The sequence below is a fragment of the Ciconia boyciana genome, chromosome 2, assembly GCF_034638445.1.
Source record: "Ciconia boyciana chromosome 2, ASM3463844v1, whole genome shotgun sequence".
Taxonomy (NCBI): Eukaryota; Metazoa; Chordata; class Aves; order Ciconiiformes; family Ciconiidae; genus Ciconia; species Ciconia boyciana.
This window is the reverse complement of record NC_132935.1, coordinates 80,333,928-80,359,701: the sequence shown is the minus strand read 5'-3', so window position 1 is coordinate 80,359,701 and position 25,774 is coordinate 80,333,928. Positions and strand designations below refer to the sequence as shown.

Here is a 25,774-nt window from a genome sequence, read left to right as displayed (position 1 = left end):
GTACCAAAGACTTCCATCACCCTTACAAGGACCCTGAGGCATCCCAGTGTCTTGAGAAAAACATCTTCCCCCACAGTTGGTGATAAATTAGTACAATCATGTGCTAAAAGTGAGGGAAATGCTGTAATTTGTCTCACATTTTTTTAAAATGTTTTCTCATTACTAGGCAGAATGGCAAAACCACATTAAATATTAATTTATCTGCAAGTATCATTTCTAGTGCTTTATAAGTACCAGCACAGCATGAACATATATACAGCTCTATTTATATCAGCTGATTTTCACTGATTTTCAGCAGTCTTTGGCATTGTAAATACCTGAGTTTAAAACAAAATTATATCCCCACATGTGCACAAAAAATGGATTGGGTTGATCTGATACATTTGATATATGTACTTTGTCCCTGAAATAATAGAATAAGTGCCCTGTGCAAACACTGTTCAGTTGCATAATGTGTCCATAATTCGTGCAAATTGGAATGAGATGGATGAAGACCTGAATTTGTGCCCTTGGACATCACAAGTCATTCATTAGCAGACTTACTAAGATACAAATCCAAAATCTGGTCCGAGGTCATATTTGACCTGCAAGACATGTTTCTCATTTGTTTTCCAAAAAATTCTGACAGCGGAAATGATTGAATTCTGAGAGTTAAAATAAGAAGCTGGTTTTTATGTATTTTTTATGAGCTGATGAGAAGTAATTTCTGGCAAGGATGGTGATTTATATGGAGAAAAAGGGAGAACTGAGTCACATACATACAGTGAAATCAACCTATTGGTTTAAAGGCAGAAATGTATTTAAAAAATTCAAAGGCACAGCCCTATAATAGTGTCACTGGAAGGGACTATTTCTCCAGAAGGCAATTTTCCTGTAGTTTCTCAACCACAACTGGGTATCACTGGGCCAGTTCTTTTAAACTATGGTAACTTTTGTCCAGTGCAGTGAGTTTCTTATCTGAGCAGCTTTCTGGTTTTGAGTAACTGTTCATGTGTACTAAATGGTCCCACTAGCTTTCCATTTTGGTGGGTTTTCTGCTTTAATTTAGAAAAATAGTGCTCTGGGTTCTCAATAATCTAGCAAAACTTTGTTAAAATTAAGCTATGTTTGTTGTTATTACATAAGACTTGATTGATTGTCCCTTAAATTATATGTAGATTTTTGAAGTTAGCTTAAATAAAATGATGATTGATACTTCCTGAAAACAAGAGAATCTAGGTCGTTTCCCAGTGCAAGTATCATTATGTTGTTTGACTCATAACTAATTAAATCAGCTATGAAAATTAACTGTTGCAAATCTAAACACGGAATTAATTTGGCCTGTGCTATCTTTGTATGTCTAGTAGATGTTTAATGTTATGATACATATTTTTTATCTACATAATCACAGTAAGCTCTAACCAATGGCATTAAAAGGTTTACTTTGTATCGTATCGTGCAATCTGTACATCAGAAGTGTTAGAAAAGAGATTGTATTAAAAAGTTTGGGCTTCTTTTTAACACTGGTATTAAGGCTATGAATTTTCTAAATCCCTTTATCTGTTCAAAGCAAAGAAAAATATATATCACATATATAGATAAAAATTGCATTTAAAATATCATTAAAAGTGCATTCGACATCTTACTTTTGTTTAGAAAAAAGCAAAAAAAGTCCTTGAATTACCTTCTTTTTAAGATGTTTCATGCTTAGGTGCAAATATTGTGCGTTCCACTGGCGAGGTGAATCACTGTTCTCCTGGAATAAAGTTTCTCTCTCTGGTGGGAGTGGGTTTTGCGCAATAACCTGCTTGATGTCCGGGTGTTAATATTGCCCATTTTGGATATCAGACTAGGGTTATTTTCATGGCAAAACTCTGTGTGTGATGAGAGGAAGAGTCTGTTTTGTGAGAGGTGGTTCTACCTACTACATTGGAGTCTCAGAGTGTATGGCTGGCTGGCTGTATGGTTGAACACCTCCAGAACTTGCATGGTGAGAAGCCAGAAGTTGAGCAGTTGGACAAGACTTGTCACACTTGGGCCTTTCAGGGGATGGAGAGCTCGTGGCCTTGCATGATTTAGTTTTCCACGTTAGCATGTCATGTTGTTTTTTCCCTCTCATGAGAAGAGAGAGAACGCAGAGAACTGAGCAGGGTGTGAAAAAGGACAATCTCTTCATATGCAGGTTCTAGATTTGCCTGTTATGTTCACATTCACCAGGCTTCTGTTCCCACCCAAAAAAATAAATGCAGTGAAAAATGTTTTTGTTATCTCAGCTAGCTAAAACACTGTGACTTGTGCCAATGCTATAGCTCCTCTGTAAGGAGTGTTGAGTAGGAAATTTGGTTTCTCTATGAACAATCACATGATATGCTAAAATTGAGAACGGCTGCTTGCGGGCAGATGCCTTCACACACGTAGACATGGATGTTACAGCTTCAGCTGAGGCAATTGTCGAGCATTTCACTGTTCCTTGCTGACAATCTGATTTTACTTTCCAACAGTGGGATGGCGTAGGACCTCTCCCAGACTGTGCAGAACCACCCAAAGGAATCCAGATGCTGTGGCACCCTTCGATAGTCAAACCCTACCTCACACTTCTTTCTGAGTGCTCAAATCCAGACACGCTGGAGGGGGCAGCAGGGGCACTGCAGAACTTGGCTGCTGGGAGTTGGAAGGTAGGAATATTAACCTGATATTGTATTTCTTTTTCAATTCGGAAAAACCCCTACAGATGACAGCAAGTTGGGGATATGAATGTATCTGAATGCTCCTGGTAGTGGAATAACCCTCTGTTTTCACAGAACTATCTGCAGTCAAATTTGAGAGAGTGTAAGTCCTCTGAATTGATACAGGTAGTCATATCATTGGACAAGTCAGCATACAACAGTGAAAATCACATTGGTCAAGTCAAGTATGAAAAATTGCTGCTGAAAACCAATATCCAAATGAGGAGAAGCAGCATCTTTATGAATCTGGGGTGACAGAGCCATGAAAAATGAGCCAAAAATATCACCAGTGACAATCAAATGAAACCATATTGTTTTGTCACTGCAGAAACTGGTTGACATTCTGTCTCTTAAAAGAAACCAGGCAAGAGTGGAGCAAGATGTAAATGATCTGACACCAGCACAAGTAATCTTACCATCTACTTTTTTAAAAAATAAGACATTATTAAAATGCATCGACAATATGTACAATGAGCAATGAAATGCTCAGTCAAGGCACTCTATTCCAGCTCATCCTACTTTTCAATTATAGTCAAAAGATAAATTTTTCTCTCTCATATTATTTGCAGCGAATTGAGAAAAAATTTAAGAACTCATTTATTAGATTTTGAAAATATTTCTAAACTTAGAACAAATTCAAGATAACAGTTGAGCCTGGTTTACTTTTTAGGGCAATTCCTTCATCACTTTCCTGATGGTAAACTGGTTTGATTGGGTGAAAGTACTAACTATCTAGTCCTATTGTATAAAGATAATGCCTTGATTTTAAGTTAACTCGCAGTGGGAATTTTTCACATTAACTATGAAAACATGCGTGTATGGGGAAATGCAGTTATCAAAGTTAGGACTCAGAAGGTATCCTGTTTGGTTTTTAAGCATTTGGGCATTCATATGTGATATGTAAATACCAATTTATTAAGGCATTTATTTTGAAATGTTAGCCCTGAGGCTAATGAGTTACTTTTTTTCCCCTAAAGTTTTATTGGAAGTCGAGTTGGCACATTCAGTAGATCTTCAGAGGCATGTGATTTTTTTTTGAGCCCACCAAACTTATAACATGCCTTTGACTATTGCATTCATTGACATATGAAATGAGTAACAAAAGTATCTGTCCAGTGATTTCTGTCCTACAAAGTGCTACGTATACACTGTGCTTGAAAATCATAATACTTTTATTATTCTCATATTGTAGACCACATCAGATTGTGTAATCCTGGCACAGAAACACAATAAATGTGTTTTATTCATCTGGGAATGGGTGTAGCCCTGGTCCAAATGAGAAAACTATGCATGCATATTTGCCAGGACTAATAGGAGCGCTAAAATCCAAGTGGTGCTGCTTCTCTCATTTCTAATAAATCTGTACCTGTCGTCCTTTAGTTGGCAGAAGTGTACGGTGGCGAGAGGGAGAAAGGAAGGCTCCGCAGAGCTCTTTGGCAAGTGCCGGGTTAGAAAAGCTGATTTGAACTTTAAAACTATCCGTGCTGATACCATGGGAAAAGCTCAGTTGTTCTTGTGTTGCTCTATTTTTCTAAAGATTCACCAATTCCATTCCAAGTGATGTGCAGACACAGAATGAATATCCTTAATTTCACATGTCATACTAGCCATTTTTGTGAGGGGAATAATCCTCTTTGGGGATTACGTAAGCATTGATGTTTCCACCTTTTGACCTCTCTTTTCAACTGCTGCAGTCTTCTGGATATAAATGACTGAAATAAAAGATAGAAAACTCTTAAAACAAGAGGTTATTCCTAAGGGAGATTTTCATTTTTTTTAGTTCCTCCAAGAAATTGTAATTGTACAAAGAATGGGAAAATATTTGTTTGTTTGTTTGTTTGTTTTACTTGAAATCTTTCAAGAAGAACTTTATGATGGACTGAAAGAGAGAAAAAGAGCAAACTGCATTAAAATAAATAATGTTGCTATTAATAGTAGTAGCAATAACAAGTGTGGGGGTTTTGCCAATTAGCATTATTTTAATGGCAGAAGAATCCCAGAGTATATGAGGCATCCAGTGCACCAAGCAAGCTCACACACTTCTGAAGATATGGTCTCTTCTGGAAAAAATAATACAGTGCAGTTGATACACTTGCATAATTCTTTCCTAGCTGTTTCACCCTTTTGGTTCCTCTGGTATAAAGCTGTCTAATCCTCTTTGGTGACCGAGAGGTAACACTTTTAACACGGGCAGTGCTTAACCGATGCCATTATGAAGGGAAAGGGAGCAGATAAAAGGAAGCCTGAATAATTTTTTAAAAATAAAAAATTGTGTAGGGGATTTAGATAAATGTCTGCCACTAGAATTAACAGATGATATGTGTCTAAATCCCCTAGACTGCTTTCGAAAATTTCAAACACAGAAAGAAACCAGCAGTACATAGCTTTAAGGATTAATAGCTGAGAGAGACTGAAAGTTTTCATTATTTCAGGGAATACAGTTTCTCACTGATACATACACATAAACTCAACACATGCATGTAATAAATCTTAATGGTTAGGACATTTTTAGCACTGTTTCAGTTGCAGAAATTCCTTCTAATGCCAAATACTAACAAAAAAGAAAGAAGTGTGACATACATATATTTGCATATAATTTTTCTGTGTCCAGATAAAACACTTTGGGCCAAAGCCTTGCCATATATTAGCCATCTGCAAAGTAAACTTTGGTTTTTTTACAATAACTAATACAATATTTGGTCTGTGCAATGATTATTAGAACCAAGACAATCTATAACGAGTTAAAAAATGAAAATATTGGCCCCAAATACATTAACAGGTCCAAATGAAAGTTTACCAATAAAACAGGATACTGATCTGAGGTATGAGGAAGGATATTTTCAATGTGAAAATTTAACCTGGGATAGATCACATCTGTGTATCTTGACTTTGATGTATATTCTGGTTCTGAAGAAGAGATTGACAGCTTATATACAAAGCAGAACTCATTTTGGAAGAGGCTATTTCAGGTGAGTATGGAAGTTCGTTCATCTTGCTCTTCTTCACCAAGACTTCGTTACATAGGGAGGACACTGGTATTGGAATCCGAAGGCAGCAAACCCATTTCTTTCATGGAAAAATACATGCGTATCCCTCACAGATCTCTCTTTTTTGTTCATATACTTATTTGATGCATCTATGCATAATATGAATGGCCCTTCTGGAATGGTACACATGGAGACATCCAAATATGTATACTTCGGGGGGAGATTTGACAAAGTTTTCCACATTGCTGCCAGGATATGTTGAAGGAGTGACTACTGCTTTGCACAGTGGCCTGCGATACTAGCAGTTGGTCACTGCATGTCCCCCTCCTGATGGGGCTGGTGGCCACTAGCAGTATGCACTCCAAGTACACATGCAACCTGACAGCCTACGGGTCAGGTTGTCAGTGCTGTACGCACACGCACCTACCCTCTTCTGCAGAACTCAGCTGCTCCCTGGGGCTGGGTGGGTTTCTGTTTGAGGGGACTCATTGCTTGCCAAAATATTTTCTCCCATCAAATCATAACCAGGATAATTTCACTGTATCCTGAACTTCCTACAGGTAGAAGGAGCAACACATAAAAAGGTTGGCCATTGGTTTTGGTTTTGCTTTCTTTCATTGCCACTCCGAGCTATGTTTTTTTCCAAAAGTAGACTTTTTCTAATTACACTTAATATGAACTTGTATTTTAAAGCTTAGTAATACAAAGTAAAAGTCTAGGCAAATACATTGGTCATCAAGCTTAGCTGGAATTTTCACTGAGCGAATAAGTCTTAAGACATGCCTTTCTAAGCAGTGGAGACTCTTACTTCCCATTATGTATCTGTTTTCATTGGGAGCTCTGTTAGCTTTCTTTGCCACTTACTTTGGGTTTTGCGAAGTTTGTGCAAAAATGCACAAATAAAAATAAGAGGTTTGCTTACGCACTCAGCTGTATTCTGAAGACACTTGCCTGCTTATTAAGAAATTTCTCTCGCTATAACACTTCAAACCTGAAGTCCTTTGTGCAACCTCACATCATTACTTATTTTAATACCTCAGATTAAAAAAATTACAAGGTATAAAATTACAAGACTCATCCTGTAAAAGGAAATCTCCATAGATCTTTTTATATGTAGTCTGGCATCAGTATTTTTCCTTAGATGGTGGGAATAAAAGTGGCAAGTTCTTTTTAGTTTTCACCTTGGTCAATAGGCTATTAATACATTAAATCTACTGAGCATGTAAAAAGTTATATGCAAAATGTCCTAGAGTTAATGATGTCAAGAATCCAAGGTTATGTCCCTTCTGAACAAAATGTCCCTCTCAGGAGGAAAGGAAATATTGGGATACCTGTATATTACTATGTCTGTCTATATGTATCTGACAGCTGAATTAAGGCTGTTGTCAGTTTATCTGCCAGAGACATTTCTGCAATACTTGTTGCTGTGAACTCATAAAATCACAGAAGGGCTGAGGTCGGAAGGGACCTCTGGAGGTCATCTGGTCTAAGCCCCTGCTCAAGCAGGGCCCCCTAGAGCCAGTTGCCCAGGACCATGTCTAGACGGTTTTTTGAATGTCTCCAAGGACGGAGACTCCACAACCTCTCTGGGCACCCTGTGCCAGTGCTTGGTCACCCTCACAGTGAAAAAGCATTTCCTGATGGTCTGCAAACCTCCTATGTTTCAGTTTGTTCCTATTGCCTCTGGTCCTACAATATTATCTTTTCTATTACATGCAGTTAAAAACACAATGTTGTCACCACAAGTAGGATTTCCTTAGTTTTGTCAAACCCTTAAAAATTATTTCTTCATTGATACGATCCTGTTTTGTTGTTTTGTTTCAAAATGCTATCATAGCTTATATAGGTAATACATATTTTTTAAAACCAAGAAACAATATCTACTATGTTTCTGTTGGCAATGTAATGGCTTACATTAGAACAGGTAGCACACCTGCTCTGGGCCTTAGTTAGTCCCTTCTGTGTGCCCAGTCTTCTGTCCCAGTTACTTTTCAGGCTTTACAAACTTCCCTCATCTGCAGCATGGCCAGCTTCATTTTCCTGAGTGTCTGTTAGTTCCCTGGCCTCCTTAACATCAGGAACAAGTGCTGCTCTGCTTAAGTCTTGCAATCACATGAGGCCATAGCATTCCTTGGCTAGTTCTTTCTACCTCCTTTCCTTTCAGTTCCATGTTTGATCATACTCAGCAGGGAATGATAAGGCTCTTTGGTTAGACAACTGCACGTCCCTGCCTTTGATCCCCAACCGGTACAGTACCCATGTCAATGGGGTTTATGGGTCACTGGCCTGATCTCTTGAGATAGCTAGATGCCATCTCGGTCTTTGTTCCTTTGGCAAGCAACTACATTTATTTTCTTAATTCCATCCTAGAGAAATATAACTCAAGGGAGCAATAGCTCCATTAAGTAAATTATTAGATAAGGAAACTGAAAACATAAAAGGGGCTGATTCAGTCACAAGGTCAGTGCAGCTACTTCAAAGAGTAATATGAAAAGAGTTTCAAGCTCCTTACCATCCAGACACTTGGAGATAATGAGTAATTATTGTCTAAAGCAGCAGACATCTAGGCTATCAATCTTCCTCTTATCAGGCAAGGACGTATTGTGGGTTCCTTGCCAGATTTTTCTGATTAGTCTAGTTACTTACACATTATCCCGCTGGAGTTTCATCAGGCTGTTCCAGGAGAAAGTTTTTTGGATTACAGCAAAAAGGCTTACATTCATTTTCTCCAAAATATCAGTATTATGAATCCTTACATGATAGAATGGAGAAGACCGTTTATAATGCATCACGTAATCAACAAAGGCAAACTTTTTAAATAACCAGTGCTTTATTCTGTCAGGAATTCTTACCTGATGGAATTCCCTCCATAGATGAGGCAGCATCAGTTAATACAGGGAACCGTATTGGCTCTGTAGGAAGAAAGACAAGATTCAAGGGACAGGACAATATTCAAGAAGCAAAACCTGCTGCTGCAAACACCCATATCACACAGATCATGAGGAGATCAGCATGGACATCAGTTTGTGGAATGGGAGCACAGTAGCTCATGGTGAATTAATGCTCAGAGTAATCCCTTACTATACTCAGTCAGTTTGCTTCCCATAAGATGTGTCACTTTTGTCTCAAAGCCTTTCTTTTTTAATTATATTAGGTACAATGGTTGGAAAAGTCATTGTAATGGCTCTCATTGTTTTGAATACACAGTACATACTTGTAGTGCAGAACCAAGAATGATGAGGTGCGAGGGCAGTTCTTTCTGACCTTTACCATCCACAAACATTTAAGATATCTTCTGTTAACACCATTTTAGTTTTCTCTAATTTATTTATTTAACTATATCTTTACCCACCAGATTTTTTCCTTTGTTGTTAAGCTTGACTAAGGTCATGGAGCGAGAGGACAGTAACCAGTTAATACTTTTCTCTTGTCCCAACACAAAGATGTAGAGAACTTACAGGTGGCCGACCAGATGGGATCATTTCTGAGAACAAAACACTGCAGTCAGTGAGCAGAAAGACCCTGGGAAGTGTTCGCTCTCTTCAGAAATTTCAAAAAGATAACCAAGACAGATTTCAGAGCCCTGCTCTCTGTCAGGTGGTGTAACTTCTCAGGGATCCCATTAGAGTTATTGAGTAAAGTAGATCTGTAATTTTCTAAGTGGAATGTAAAAATGTAAAAATATTCTCTTTTTTTCCTGATGCATGTATTACGTTGAGTCTGATCAGACAAAGAGGAATATTGATCTTTGATTACTCATTGATCTTTGATTATTCAACATGCAGTTCTCTTCCATGGTCTATTGTTCCACTGCTGTTAGCAGACAGCCCCTTTCTAAGCCTTTCCTACCAAATTCTGAGCCTCTCTAATCTTCCTGGTTATGTTGGTAATTTAGTTTGCTTTGTCATGCTTGCTGCCCCGATTCGGCTTTCATTTTGTAGTTTATGTCTCAGCAATTCCCTTTAATATTCGATATCTCAATAGCCTTTGAGTCACAGTGTTGACCTGTACCAATACAAAGCAAATCCTAGTCAAAACTGAAGTATGTGATGGTGAAATATTCTGGAGGTGCTCTGATAACACTGATGTCAATGGCAGGAAAGTGCATCCATCCGAAATACCAAGTGTATACAATTGTTGGTATTCCTTGGAGGTTTTTTGTGGGTTTATTTTGGTGGTTTTTTTCTTTTTCATTTTGTGCAAGAAATTTCTTCATTTTTTAGTTTGATCTCTTGTGGTGGTGCTTCATAGGGGAATAAAGAAAACCATATGAAACACTAAAAGGAGTTAACTGCCTAAATGCTTTTCAATTTTTTTGAAAAAAAATCAGTAAGTTTTATCTAGATTAATTACTCTTTTGTTGAGTTTCAGCCTAATGTAATCTTAATTCCTGGAGGCATTCAGCTCTGGAAAGGGTCCTTTATAATAATAAGTGTGACAAACTAAAAAATAATTTTCTGGTTTACTGTATTTTTCTACTTAATTACTATGACAAAAATAAAAAGGGAACTACTAATGAAAGTGGACATAAAGATGCACTAGGTACCTTCAAAGTGATGTATAGTAGTTATGCCCCCCGAATTCAATTATCTGTAAAGAGTATTCATGCACAGATTGTGGCTCCTGTGCTTGTCTCTGATAATTTAGCTGCAATCCCATGCAACAATAATGATTTTGTTTTATTTTTTGGCTCCTTGTTCCCTCTAAAGTGTTTGCTTTTCCCATAGGAGCCCTTTCTCTTTACAAACTGAACAGTTATTTGATCGTTGACACTGCCACTGATTTGTGGAGTAACAGGATGATTAAGTATATTGGCAGAGTGCCTCATTTACCTACTGATAGGCAACAAACCCTTTGTCTCTCTTATTTTTTATGATTTTTCATCTCTTCTCTTTTATAATTCACTGAGCTCATATTAGCAATTGACCTGCAATGTGGAAATGCAGGCGCATTTCACGATGGCTTTAGGCAAACAGAAGGATCATCAGTATACGCACGAGCAAATCAATTTTTCCATTCTCTGCGAGAATAAAATAGCCATTTTGAGGCATCTCAATTTGAGCGTTCCTGAAATCCGCACAGCGCAGCGTAATTGCTTGCAGAGAGTTGTCCTAATTGGCAGCTTAAGGAAAGAGACACAGACAGTTCTTACCACTTTCCACATGGAAGGTTCTTTGGAGACTGTTGAAACAATTAATAGACATTGCTGTCTTTCTGCCTAAGGTGCATGGCTTGAAAACATGGCAGATGAAATGATAGCAAATCACACACTGAGGAATCTGTGAACTTCTCCCAAAGCGGATGGTGTTGTCTGGAAAGAGAGAGCTGGGGGGGGAAAGAATGCACAGGGGAGAGGAGAGGTTTCGTACATACTTTTCTCTCTTTCTCCCATTGTTTTATGTATATGTGTGCATATGTGCATCTGTAAAACATTATATCTGGATTTTTCCCCTATGAAAGCTTTGGAGTGGTATTTTTTACTATTGTGATCAAATTAATTGGTTCATTACAGATGCTGAAGATGTCAGATGTCATTTATTCTGTAAGGAGTTTTATATTTTCTTTTTTTCATACTGAGTTATTTCAGTGTTTCTCATAAAATGTCTTCTGCTTTCCCTAAGGTTAAAAAAATCCATATCTTAATTTGTTTCTTTTAGACTTTTATTTTGGAATGGATGATGAAAATACTACAATCCAAGAAGTCTGTTCTAAACCTGGGTTTCATAAAACAAGTGCTTGTGTTTTCCCTTGGTAGCTGACGAAAAAAATTCAAAGGAAAACTGTTTACTGAGGTTTTAACATGGAGCGTTTTATAATATAGTGAATAATCTGTAAGATCATTTTAGATTCTCTCTGCTATTGAATAGACACAAATAAGGGGTTTTTTTTAAAACAAACACCTCCCGTGATTCCCCATGTAATCCATATTGGAGGCACTACACCTGCGATGTACTTTGGCGATGAACGACAGCATCTTTCAGTATGCTGTCTGCTAGCTTGAACTCTCACCTCAACCAGACAGGCTCGCTACTCTCTCAAAGTAGTCTCACTGCTACCATGAACTCTCACTCCAGCAGCCACCTTGTAATCACAGCAGACACATTGGAGGCCTCCCCTGGGAGGGGTGTAGAAAATCCAGCAATAGGAGTTTTTAAGTGCAAAGAGTTATTGCTTTGGGTACTCCCAGCTGCAGGTGAGAGTGTGTTTAACTGGCAGGTAAATACATGTTTATTAAAACAGGAAGCTTAGAAAGATTAATTTGGTGTTTGCATAACACCCTTTATATTTAGTATCCCATTACAATCAAATCAAGATATAGGAAAGAAATTATTTTTCAGCAGATACTTTCAGTTAAACTCACTGATCCTTAAGATGTGTTTTTGGTTTTTATCTGATGATCATCCTATACACTGGTTCTAGAGAATAGACTGGAGGAGAGAGCACAGAATAAGATCAATCAAGAATGCTGCCACTACTTCTCTCACCTAAGAGCTATTTGATTTGCTGCAGAAAATGATGGCACATTTAAGTTTTAGACATATTACATTACTGTGCTCAGTGGTGCTGAGAACCCCATGTCCCATTTACCTGACTTGAAAGCTTATCATAACCGTTACCACTTTTGTCTAGAGCAAAGTCCAGCTACCTAGCTTTTGTTATGTATGATTACTATAGAGAAGAAAAAATAAAATAATATTCCTTAAATGATCGTTTCTTTTCCTTTTTCCCAATTTCCCCTGAATGACTTCACTTGGAATGAATTTGCACTCCAGATATTGCAACATTGCAGCCCTTGTCTGTCTCTGTATCTACGGTTGTTATCATAAAATATATTCTGGCTTTTGCTTTTCAAGGCACCTGTCTATAGCATAAATAAATGCTAGCTTTTGAAGTGAGCACTTCAGCTGTGGTAAGTAGAGGCAGAGGTTAAGCATGGTCTGCTGACAGTGAGCGTGCTTACCATTTTCTAATGCTTTATTTCATGGAATTTGTTTTTACTCTTTCTGTTTATGGAGGAACGCTATTGCAATGTAACTTCTTTAAGGTGTGAGCTAACTGTTCTTTAAGGAAGGTTTGTCAAAAGAGAAGGGTCATCATGATCTGAAAATCCTAAGGCTTATCATCCTAGTTTCTGAAATATTTGAAATATTTCAAAGGCTAAGGGCTACCAGAACTTTGTCTTCACCTTCCAGGTATGAGGGCAGGATAAGGATCCATGCCATAGCACTGAAGTGAGGGAGAAGCTCTGCTTCAATAAATTCCTTTCAACTATCAGTACGAGGAGCATGAATGTGAACTTCATGAAAATTCCAGAGAATAGCTCAGGATGTGGGAAGGGATATATGCCTAATAGATGGCTTGGTTTGAAGCAGACTGTGCTGCGGAGACCTGCACATCCTGCAGGTGTCCAAACATCTCAAATTTGGCAATACCCATAGATTTTAAAACCACAAGGTCACAGTTTTGGTCTTGTTTACATTTTTTCCAACTTCTGGAGCTAACAGTGGAGTGAAAAGAGGATAGTATAGTTAATCTTTCATCCCTTCAGATGCTGGGAACCCCGAGTTGTGCAGCACTGGATGGACCTCCTAGTCACGGTACACTGCACAGATCCCATGCATGGACAAGTTCACTGGAATGATAGTCTTTAGAGCTCTTAGAAGATTTTCTTAGAAGTAAACAACTCTATTCATCATTTCTACTGTCAAACAAAAAGGATGTTCACATGAGAACATGCTGCTTCATTTTGAGATAAAGACAAGGGCATGCCAGTGGTGTCATGACCAGCTGCCAAGTGGGAGATGCCTACAGGCTTCTCCGATACACTCAGCCACTGGGTTTATCCTGCAGCCACACAGTACATGCAGCACGGCACAGGACAGGCCTGCGCCTGCCTCAGGTCAACTCTTACGTGAATCTCTAACTCCTCGATGTACAATAGTCTTCTGGTTAGGACCACTACAGGTGCCAAAACCAGACATATAGTTGTCCTTACTTTTCCTTCTGAACAAGTTGACAATCACAAGAGAAATTATAACAGCATTTTCATGGTTTTAGACTGAATGTTTTTATGGTAATAACAAAATACTCAGACCTCTTGAACATGTTTTGTAATATATCTTTTGTAATATAAATATTGTTGGTTTAGCGGTGAACAAGCTTCATTAGATGTTGCATAGAAAATGCTGATGCAAAGCAAGTGGCCTGCAGACTTGGGCTGTGAAAATTTAGCTGGGAGTGCTAAATTTTGTGCTAGGAGTAAAGTCAATTCATTATTTAATTTCTATGCCACCATGAAAAATCAGTGCAGATTTCCAAATCAAGTGGTTGCCTAGCATCATAAATGCAATTATTTCCTCTTTTGAGTTTACAGCGACGTGCTTCTGTAACCCCTTACCCTGTATCTGTTATAACCTGAGATGCCTTGCTTTCTGTAGTGGATTTCTCACTTTTTTCTTCATGCTCTCCCATGTGTCTTTACAGTGGTCAGTGTATATCCGCGCTGCTGTCCGCAAAGAAAAAGGATTGCCAATCCTGGTGGAACTGCTTCGAATAGACAATGACCGGGTGGTATGTGCAGTTGCTACAGCTTTACGAAACATGGCCTTAGATGTCAGAAATAAGGAGTTAATAGGTATGTTCTTTCCAAACAATTTATATGTTCTGTGGGTTTGTTGGGTTTTTTCCCAGTTTGCAGCAGAATGAGCACAATGAAAACAATTATTCTCACATTTCTAGCACAATTTCTTTAATTCTTTCTCTAATGTGTCATATTCACATTTTATGTGACAGCTTAGTGCTATATTGCAAGAAATTGTTAAATTAATTAAACATCATGCAATGTTTCATGATCTGTCATACTGTAATCTCCAGAAGAAAAGCAATGGCTTTGTTCTGCTTTAGCACTTCAGTCCTAGGCTGGCAGTAGCACTTGCATCTTCCAGATCGAGGATCTAAGCAGAGCACCCACTCCTGATCCTCAGATTATCTATTGCAAGTAATTTTGGGGTCAAGAAGTGACAAATCTTAAAGATTTTAAGATGGTTCCAGGAATTTACTGGGCAGATTAGTAGCTCCAGCAAGAGAACTGGGAGATGCTTGATTCACAAACACATGCTGTTAAGGAAGAGGACAATAATTTACATAAATCATTGTTGCCCCTGAATTCTGATGGTATGGTAAGCAAACATCTTGGGGTTTGGGGTTTTTTTTAGTCTTGTTTAGGTTTTTGGTGGGGTTTTTTAGTTGAAATTCATCCAAACACTGTGGATCATTGAACTTTTATTTTCAGGTTCTGTCTTTGAAAAATAATCACTTCCTTGGTTTTGAACTACTTGAACTAGTCATGACAAAATTATTTCTGCTTCTTCTGTACATTAAAAGCATATTTTTGATTCATTTTTGCGAACTTGTTAATTTGTTATCATTACAGCATACTTCTCCTCCTCTGCTTTTAATTACAGAATTCCACAAATAGATGCTTTGATCATAGTGTTTTATTATTTGTATCCAGTGCTATCTCAGAATTAGTGCTTCATTACAGCAGTGTTCTGCAAGTCGTTAAAACGAGGCAATCACTCCCCTCACATATTGTATGAACTAGAGAGACTTCACTGACAAAATGTTGTAAAGCAAATAGAGGTAGGGGTTGGTGAATAGTGTAAACCTGCTGTGATTGCCCAGGGATTGAACTCAAGACTGATGCTTTACTTGCAAGATGAGCCTGCTTGTTCAGCTTTTGCTCGTGTTATAGTTGATAAAATTGGCAGGAAATTAGATTTGTTCGATATATTGTGTTCAGCTTTCAGGAAGCAGGATGCTGCATATGTGTTGTTAGTGGTTTTTTGTTATTTTCTAGGAAATTTAAAGTAGAAATTACTGCTGAAGCAAGTATATTAGGCTATCTAATCTGGATTAATAACAGCTTTTTTTTTTCTCTCATGATCCACCTCCACATTCAGTCTACACTATGTTATAGTCTCTATTATTTAACATCTTATTCCTTTATTTGTGGGATGTCCTCTATTTGTGGGACTTCCTCTATAGGGTTCACAAACCACATTCATGCTGAGTTTTCTTCTATATTCTCTTATCCCTACCTACTGACATCACAAAAAACTCTTTACAGTTGAATTTCCTGATTGTAAACATGGTTTGTAATGCCATGAATTAGACTATATATGGTTACTTTTTCCATGCTTGATTATTATTTTTTAATTGAAAGTTCTATTTCCTTCCCAAATATGCAAATTTCATTTAGGAAAGTAAGGCTAAATATGTGAAAATGGAGCTGTCTTAATACAATGTGCCATTCCAAATATTTGGTAAATTATAGATAATAAGCTTGCACAGCCTCTACATTTTAATATTTTATGGAATTCTTGGAGAACATGTGATATAAACAAAGATGAATTTAAAAAAGGTGGAAAAAGTCTGTTGAAAATAATTTCCTAATAAATTTATTTATGTAGCCAAACTGTAATGGCTATGCAGTGATGCTCAGATTTAAGTTATTCATTGGGTGATTCTAGGGAATTGTACTTTGTAACTGCAATACAAATTTGCTGCAGTTTAAAAAAAGTCCAAACATGCCAATATGACAGGGGAGTTATGACTATAATTCCTGAACCATTTCAGCTGTGATCTTTATATGCTCTTTCTTTGGCTTTCATCATTGAACTTCAAAGAAACAGTAATAACGGTCATTATATTTCTCTTGTTCCTGAATATTTTTTAGCAAATAGGGCATATCATAGAGCTGACTTTAAGCAATTCTAAACACTTGGAGTTGTCAAGGATTTCAACTCATGTTGTAAGCAGTCCATATTTGTGAATGTTACAGTTCCATGTGTTCTAAGATGCCTTAGCTCTTGTTATGGAAAGGAGGACTCAAAAGGAGCTTCTTGAGGTTAGTCGCTCAAGCATCTTTCTGCCTAAACAGAATCAACATCCTGGTTATCTTTCCTCTTTGCAGTTTTTGTTTGTGCATCACATTCTTGCAGTAACAAACTCTACCTCACAAACTGGAATTTCCCCCTTAAGATAACCTTTTTTAAAGGTGAGTTTTCCAACTGTATATATAGTAAAATTATGTAAGTAGAATTGAGTTTGTTTTTTTCAATGCATCTATAAAGCCTTCTTTTCAGTGATGCTGTGGTGCCATTCCCAGCTGACAAATTTTTACTGAAATGTGCCAGAGAATGAAATATCTCTTTCTGCTGCTGCCAAGCAGCCCATAAATCAGTGTTGAGGCATCTGGCAAATATATCAGAAAGCTTGCTAAAATCCAGACTCACCTGTACCGAACTACAAAACAAACAAAAACACCCATTTTTTTTAAATGACCAGAAGTTTCTTTCTAGACTTCATTGAATTGACCAATCTGGTTTGTTTTTCACACAGATCTATCAAGTGTGTTGTTATATTGTTAAAGGTTGGTGCCAGGCTTCTCTTACAATTTAGCTGAGCAATCCCCATAACAGCATTTTCTTAATTTATATTGAGTTCTTCTTCCTGGGTTTCATTTCAGGCATGTTCCATGTCCTTAATAGGACCCTCTTTTTTCTCCTTCTCCATCGCTTTTGCATTGTGCCATGTGTCTCTAGGCCGAGACAGCGGGCATATTAATCTTTCTCCTTTTCAAAATTAAACTGCACTCAGACAAAGACGTGGTAAACCTGGCCTACTTAGTACTGGCACTAGGTAATCCAGCACCCGGTTTTCCTTCCTTGGGCATACTGCCCAGGTGTGTTCCTGGTCACGGTCAGATTCCATGCGTTTTCCACTTGCCTTTCAGGACCCTCGTCTGCATGAAATAGTACCCACTCTCTGTTGCTTCCCAAGAGTGCACCCGGTGCGAAGGTTTATCAGCCTTTTCTCTCTCCCAGCGGTGCCACAGCTGAGGGAAGTGGTGCTGTGGGTCTTGAAAAGACCCACTGCTGATATTGCCTGTTTCGTTCTTCTTTGGTTTCAGCAGTCTAGGCTGCGCAGCACCCCTGTGTCCCTCTGGTACCACATCTTCCTGCTTCTTTTCACGTGCTCCGTAAGCATTTTGGAAGGCTTGTTTTCCTTCCTTGAAGCAGCTTCTGTCTCTGCTAAGCTTCTCCGCAGGGCCATTAGCTTCTCGCCCCAGCTCCGCTAGACGCCTCTGAGTTGGCCAAAAATCAAATTTTTTTGCTTTTGATCATTCACTTACATAGCAGAAAATAATTTTTGTCCCACAGGTCCTCCAAGAGCTTTGTTGATGAGCTCTGTGCAGTTATGTCATCCCCGTGTTCCTTCCTTCTTCCTTTATCTTTCCCTCTCTCTCTCAAAAAAAGGGGGAGGAGACGGAAGTAGAATAACAAACCTACCCTTCCGTGTCCCTCAGCGCTATATAGATGCCTTAATTTGAGGATATGGCATTATTCTGCCTTCCCCAGGAATGTCATTTTTAACTTGAGGATTACCTGCAGACCTGATGCTTCTGGCAGTGCCACGGCAGGATGCCATTCAGGCCAGCGCCTTGCGCCAGAGCTGTCCCACTGTCTTCTCTACCGTGAGCGCACCTACAGACTTTTATTCCCTAAAGCCTCACTTTGTTGGAATGATGTCAAAAAATTGCTAACTTAGAATAAGGTTTTTTTCTTTAAATAGAGGAAACTTGGATCAGCTGGGTGGGGCAGAAAGGCTTAAAAATAAACCTGTCCCCTGTAAACAGCATTTTTGCAGGATGAATTGTTTCCTTGCAGTCTGCTCCAGCAACCTTCAGTGTCTTTCTGATTCAAACAGCTTCCACACAGTCCTCTGGGCTTCTAGGACACTTTCTGTGGATAATCTGAGCCTGCACTGTAGACCTGTGTCCTACTTCAGACAAACTCTCTTTTCCTCCCTAGAGTCTTCCAGCCAGCACTGGTGCAGCAGCCTCCCTTCTTGCTAGTCCCTCTCCTCACTCTGCATGTGAGAAGGCTTCCTGAACCGAGATTCCCCATTCGATCTTGGGGAACGAGCCAGCTTCATCTTTCTTTTATCTGAAACACAGCCAGCAGTCTTCCTCTCTGCTGCCATCCATGACCTCTTTAACAAAAGAGAATATGAAATGTACAGTTAATTGAAGACTAAGTGACTTGTTATTCTTCTTATGCAAGCAGGCACAGACTGTCCCTGTCAGTGAAATTTTTAAAGGATGAATCTCTGTCCCCAAAATTTGCATTTGCATTGTTCTTGTATATGCACGGCATTCACCTGATTTTAAATGACAATTATTGTGGCATTTTAAAGTGCAGTAGGTGGTCTTTCAGAAGAGTTAAGCTGATTTTTCAAGCTGCCCCAGATGAGAAATTTGTCACTATTCATGTACAGCAGAATATGTACAATATAGGATTTGCCCTCTTGATGTACAATTTGGAACTTGTATGAGTATTGCATTTCATACTGTATAGTGATAAGTCCACAGGGGACAGGCTTTGGAGTGAATGCAGAGCTGAAGGTAAAATTTATAAAATTTTAATGCACAGTTTTGTGCTTCAGGTCTTTCTATCAGTTTTCTCTTATCCTGACAGTGGTTTCTAATGCTATTCTGGGTCAATGTTGATTGAGAGAAGTATCGTACTAGTAATTAAAGAGCACCATTCTTTCTCTTGGCTTTTTGGCCCGTATTTTTGTGGTTAAATAAAAGATGTTTTTAGAGACTGGAAGTATTTTGACCACTCACCCTTGAAAAAAAATGAGGACAATTCCACCTAAAGGTTTCTGTTGACTTCTTGTCCTGTGTAGAAGATATCATAGAATCATAGAATGGTTTGGGTTGGAAGGGACCTTAAAGATCATCTAGTTCCAACCCCGCTGCCATGGGCAGGGACACCTTCCACTAGACCAGGTTAGTCAAAACCCCATCCAGCCTGGCCTTGAACACTTCCAGGGATGGGGCATCCACAACTTCTTTGGGCAACCTGTTCCCATTCCTCACCACCCTCATAGTGAAGAATTTCTTCCTTATATCTAATCTAAATCTACCCTCTTTCAGTTTAAAGCCATTTCCCCTTGTCCTATCACTACATGCCCTTGTAAAAAGTCCCTCTCCAGCTTTCTTGTAGGCCCCTTTCAGGTACTGGAAGGTTGCTATAAGGTCTCCCCAGAGCCTTCTCTTCTCCAGCCTAAATGACCCCAACTCCCTCAGCCTGTCTTCATAGGAGAGGTGTTCCATCTCTCTGATCATTTTTGTGGCCCTCCTCTGGACTCACTCCAACAGGTCCATGTCCTTCTTATGTTGGGGGCCCCAGAGCTGAATGCAGTACTCCAGGTGGGGTCTCAAGAGAGCGGAGTAGAGGGGCAGAATCACCTCCCTTGACCTGCTGGTCACGCTTCTTTTGATGCAGTCCAGGATATGGTTGGCTTTCTGGGCTGCAAGCGCACGTTGCTGGGTCATGTTGAGCTTCTCATCAACCAACACCCGCAAGTCCTTCTCCTCAGGGCTGCTCTCAATCCATTCTCCACCCAGCCTGTATTTGTCCTTGGGATTGCCCTGACCCACGTGCAGGGCCTTGCACTTGGCCTTGTTGAACTTCATGAGGTTTGCACAGGCCCATCTCTCAAGCCTGTCAAGGTCCCTCTGGATGGCATCCCTTCCCTCCAGTGTGTCAACCACACCACACAGCTTGGTGTCATTTGCAGACTTGCTGAGGGTGCACTCAATCCCACTGTCCATGTTGCCGACAAAGATGTTAAACAGCACCAGTCCCAATACCGATCCCTTAGGAACACCACTCGTCACTGGTCTCCACGTGGACATCAAGTCGTTGACCACAACTCTTTGAGTGTGACCATCCAGCTAATTCCCTGTCCACTGAGTGGTCCATCCATCAAATCCATGTGTCTCCAATTTAGAGACAAGGGTGTCATGCTGGACGGTGTCAAATGCTTTGCACAAGTCCAGGTACATGATGTCAGTTGCTCTTCCCTTATCCACCAACGCTGTAACCCTGTTGTAGAAGGCCACCAACTTTGGCAGGCATGATTTGCCCTTAGTGAAGCCATGTTGGCTGTCACCAATCACCTCCTTATTTTCCATGTGCCTTAGCATAGTTTCCAGGAGGATCTGCTCCATGATCTTGCTGGGCACAGAGGTGAGACTGACTAGCCTATAGTTCCCCGGCTCTTCCTTTTTTCCCTTTTTAAAAAGGGTTGTTATGTTTCCCCTTTTCCAGTCAGTGGGAACTTCACCGGACTACCATGACTTCTCAAACATGATGGATAGTGGCTTAGCAACTTCATCTGCCAGTTCCCTCGGGACCCACGGATGCATCTCATCAGGTCCCATGGATTTGTGCCCCTTCTGGTTCCTTAGATGGTCTTGAACCTGATCTTCTCCTGTAGCAGGCGGTTCTTCATTCTTCCAGTCCCTGCCTTTGTCTTCTGCGACTTGGGCGGTGTGGCTTGAGCCCTTGCAAGTGAAGACTGAGGCAAAAAAGTCATTGAGGTTCTCAGCCTTCTCCATATCCCGGGTAACCAGGTCTCCTGTTTCCTTCTGGAGAGGGCCCACATTTTCCCCAGTCTTCCTTTTAGCATCGACGTAACTATAGCCTTTCTTGTTGCCCTTGACAACCCGGGTCAGATTTAATTCTATCAGGGCTTTAGCTTTCCTAACCTGATCCATGACTGCTCAGACAATTTCTCTGTATTCCTCCCAGGCCACCTGTCCTTGCTTCCACCTTCTGTAGGCTTCCTTTTTGTGTTTGAGTTTGTCCAGGAGCTCCTTGTTCATCCATGCAGGCTTCCTGGTGTTTTTGCCTGACTTCCTCTTTGTTGGGATGCATCGCTCCTGAGCTTGGAGGAGGTGATCCTTGAATATTAACCAGCTTTCTTGGGCCCCTCTTCCCTCCAGGGCTTTATCCCATGGTACTCTACCAGGCAGATCCCTAAAGAGGCCAAAGACTGCTCTCCTGAAGTCCAGGATAGTGATCTTGTTACGCACCCTCCTCGGTGCCCTAAGGATCTTGAACTCCACCATTTCATGGTCACTGCAGCCAAGGCTGCCCTTGAGCTTCACATTCCCCACCAGCCCCTCCTTGCTGGTAAGAACAAGGTCCAGCATAGCACCTCTCCTCGTTGGCTCCTCAATCACTTGGAGAAGGAAGTTGTCATCAACGCATTCCAGGAACCTCCTGGATTGCTTATGCCCTGCTGCGTTGTCCTTCCAACCATATCGGAGTGGTTGAAGTCCCCCATGAGGACCAGGGCTTGTGAACAGGAGGCTGCTCCTATCTGTCTATAGAGGGCCTTATCCGCTCGGTCTTCCTGGTCATGTGGCCTGTAGCAGACCCCCACTATAATGTCACCTGTCCCTGCTCTCCCTTTAATCCTTATCCATAAGCTCTCGGTCAGCTCCTCATCCATCCCCAGGCGGAGCTCCTTGCACTCCAGCTGATCATTGACATAGAGGGCGACACCCCCTCCTCATCTCCCCTGCCTGTCTTTCCTAAAGAGCCTGTATCCTTCCATTCTAACACTGCAGTCATAGGAGCCATCCCACCACGTCTCCGTGATGCCAATAAGATCATAGCTCTGCAGGCATGTGCACATCTCTAACTCCTCTTGTTTGTTCCCCATGCTACATGCGTTTGCATAGAGGCATTTAACTTGGGCCCCCAATGAAGCTGACTTACTGGCTGGAGTGGTTGGAATTCCTTTGTGCCGCTCTTCAAGTGCTCTCCTGCTGACCTGTGATCTTTCTCCAGGCTCTGGGCATCTATTGCTGGCACTGGTATCAAACTGGTAGGAGTGCGATGGATTGAGGGTCCCCTCCCCTGGCAACTTGAGTTTAAAACCCTCTTCACCAGCTTGGCAAGTCTATAACAGAAGATGCTCTTCCCCTTCTCTGACAGATGGACCCCATCAGCCCCCAGTAGACCAGGTTTCTCAAAGTGAGTCCCATGGTCTAAGCAGCCGAACCCCTGGCTGTGGCACCAGTCCTGTAACCATTTGTTGATTCGCCAGATTCGACTGGCCCTTTCAGACCTCTTCCCTTTGACCAGGAGGATTGATGAAAAAACTACCTGCGCTCCAGAGTCACTTAGCGCTGCTCGCAGGGCTCTGTAATCCGTCTTGGTACTCCTCAGGCTGCTCCTGGCTGTATCGCTGGTGCCCACGTGAAACAACACCGGTGGATAATAGTCAGTGGACTGTACGAGGCTTGGTAGTCTCTTGGTTACATCCCTGATATGAGCCCCCGGTAAGCAGCACACCTCTCTAGAGAATGTGTCAGGTGGGCAAATGGGTGCCTCTGTACCTCTCAGAAGAGAGTCGCCTGCTACTGTCACCCGTCGCCTTTTCTTCATTGCGCTGGTTGTTATATGGGGAGCAGATTGGGCTGCCTTACTTGGCTCCAGTGTCTCTCCTGGTGTGATGGGTCTTTCCTCTTCAGCCTGCAGAGCAGTGAAGCGGTTCTGCAAGGGCACCTCAGGCTTCGGGGGAAGTCTCTTCCTCCTGCTGCTCCTTGCAACCATCCATTCTTCTGCGTTATTGGCCCCCCTCCCTTCTGTGTGTGCCGGTGGGGGAGTTTTTGGCTGTTTGGCCATGGGCTCTGGGTCCACTGCAGACTGCGCTTGGAACCAGCTATCTAACTCCTTCTTGGCCTCCCTGATGTTACACAGCCTTCTCACTGCCTCCTGCAGCTCAGCCACCTGCAGGAGGTCCTCCGCCTGGGCACACCTTTTGCAGGCAGGTCTGCCGCCTGTCCCTGCCCCAGGAGAAGGGTCTAGGCACTTCCTGCAGTCTGAGGACTGCACTGCAGCCTCTCCCTTCCACAGCTCCGTCTGGGTGGAGGCATCGGCCACCGCTGGGGTAGATGGTGCAGACCCCCCAGCCGGAGCTGCAGCCTTTGCTGCCAGACGAGTGCCCGCCGTTCTGCCTTGAGGGTCATGTAGGATGAGTGCCCTTGACCTGTGCCGATGGTCACAGAACAGTGCCCGGTTGCTGGGTTATGTGTACTTCAAGTCTCCCACTCGGCCAGTGGAATGCCCCTCCCTCGAAGAGGCGCCCTCCCGCACAAACTGCCGTGCCATGCCCTGCTTGCCCGCCCTGTCACTCGCGCTCCCTGGGGCTGCCTTTTGTGGGGGTGGGGGTGGCCGCCATTACTCCTGGCCCTGCCCAGGCCTCGTCAGCCGCTCTCATGAGAGCTGCCAGCTCCTGGCAGGTCTCCGCGCTCCCCTGGGGTTTCCCCGGCACAGGAAACCCCCCTGTACGCCGCGATCACCCGCTCCGCTGCAGAACATGCCTGCACTGGAGCTGATTGCCTCTGCAATATGCCTTAGGTATCTCTTCCCTTTAAATGTGTAGAGAACCCATGTGTCTATTCAGGGCTTTAGATTCTAGGGAGTTTGATGGGATAAATTGGAGTGTTGCCATACTTCAGATGTCCTTTTTGTGGCTATTGCTGTAAAAGCATGATTCAGATAAGTGAAGTTAGTGGTACAATTTCTGCCACCTTCACAAGGTCGTGAATCAACTCCTGAAACAGGGCCTGTAGCAGGGGTAATTTTTTAATAATTGTTCCTGAGTTGGGGGCTATAGGGTGTCAGTACTGAATTATTCTCGATTCACTACTCATCTGTTGGTAATGCAATTAGAAGATACATACAAAATTCAAGGATAGCGTATCAATTAAATTGTAAGTTAATGTGTGTTGGAACCTGGTTAATCTTGCTAGGTGTCTAAAAGTTCATTGTCCGGTATAAGATACCTGTATTAGACTCTCTTACAGTTGACTGAGAGAGAGAGACTCCCAGAAAGTGATTCATTTTATCTAACATGCGATAAAATGGATCTCACCCTGTATTACTGTCTCACCATTGTTAAGTGATGAAAAAAATTCTAGGGAATGTGTAATTGCCACCGAGTGTATGCCTTGCCATCTCATGAGCAACGTGGATCTGTTTGGGTGCCTGAAATAACTGGTGTTTGTTTCAAAGTTTTATTGCGAAACTTGAGAAAGTTTGATTGAAATATATATCAGGAGTTCACAACTCTAATGAATTGCTAGACTCACAGAATAATTCAGGTTGGAAGGAACCTCAGGAGGTCATCTTGCCCAGCCTTGCACTCAAAGCAGAGTCAGGTACGTTATTTCAAAGTGTGATATTGATTCACATTTGGAAAGATTTGCTTTCAGCTGTTGGGCTGAAAACACATCAGAAACAAGTATTTGCATTCTCACAGCAGAACGTGCCTCTTCTGGAGTATAAATAACTACATGGGGTTCTCCTATCTTAGAACATGACCACATTTTAAGACTGTAACTTTGTTTCAGTATTAGTAATAAATCCAAATGAAAACAGTGTTCCCTTTGCAGTTACAAGAACAGCAGCTATAAGAAATTCTAAGTCCTAGTAATGTATATTGATAAAGAATATGGGGATAGGTTGGGAGATGATTAAATCAAATATGCAGCTTTCATCCCACTTAGAGTATCTACATGCAGTTTTCTCTCCTTTTTAAATGTGAGTGCTTCTGAATTGCTCACACATACATCTGCAAGGATCTGAAAGAGAGACGCTGAATTTTTTTATTGACTTTTTAATTGACTTACAAAGTATCTTAGTCACTGAAATGTTAAATTGACATAAATTTGCAATGCACAAGATGCCAGAAAGCATTAATCAGGAATCGTAGACATTTGTTCAGAAGAAGGTGAAGACAGAATATATGCTGCAATTTGTTTAATTTGTGTCAGTTTTTATTGCACTTCATTTGTTGTGTTTAATAGTTGAGCTGTGCAAAAGCTATATTACAATAAACAGATACCTGAATAAGAAGAGGCTGTCATCAAGAACTTGATTTAGGAAATGGAAGATACGGTCATGCATTAATAGCTGGTGCTCCTTACTCTGTATCAATGAAGAAAAAGATGTTAGGTGGTAAATGCATAATTAAGCTTTGATGTTTTATAACACCTATATGGCAAAGTCCAGACTCCCTGGTTTCTAGTGTTGTATACATAAGTTAGCTGAGAATTTAAACTGATAAAAGTTTAAATGTTAAATATTTTTCCATTACAGTGTAAAAGCCTTGTGTCAAGGAGATTTTGACTTTTCACGTGCCTTCAGC

General features: G+C 40.9%; 1 protein-coding gene across 1 annotated transcript in view; it reads left to right on the top strand.

The window, feature by feature from the left end:
* CTNND2 (catenin delta 2) overlaps window positions 1-25,774 on the top strand; it is a 565,782-nt gene that overhangs the window by 473,511 nt on the left and 66,497 nt on the right. The window contains exons 14-15 of the mRNA XM_072851353.1: window positions 2,481-2,654; window positions 14,177-14,327. Coding sequence (XP_072707454.1) covers window positions 2,481-2,654; window positions 14,177-14,327 — 325 coding nt within the window. The remainder of the gene's footprint in view (window positions 1-2,480; window positions 2,655-14,176; window positions 14,328-25,774) is intronic.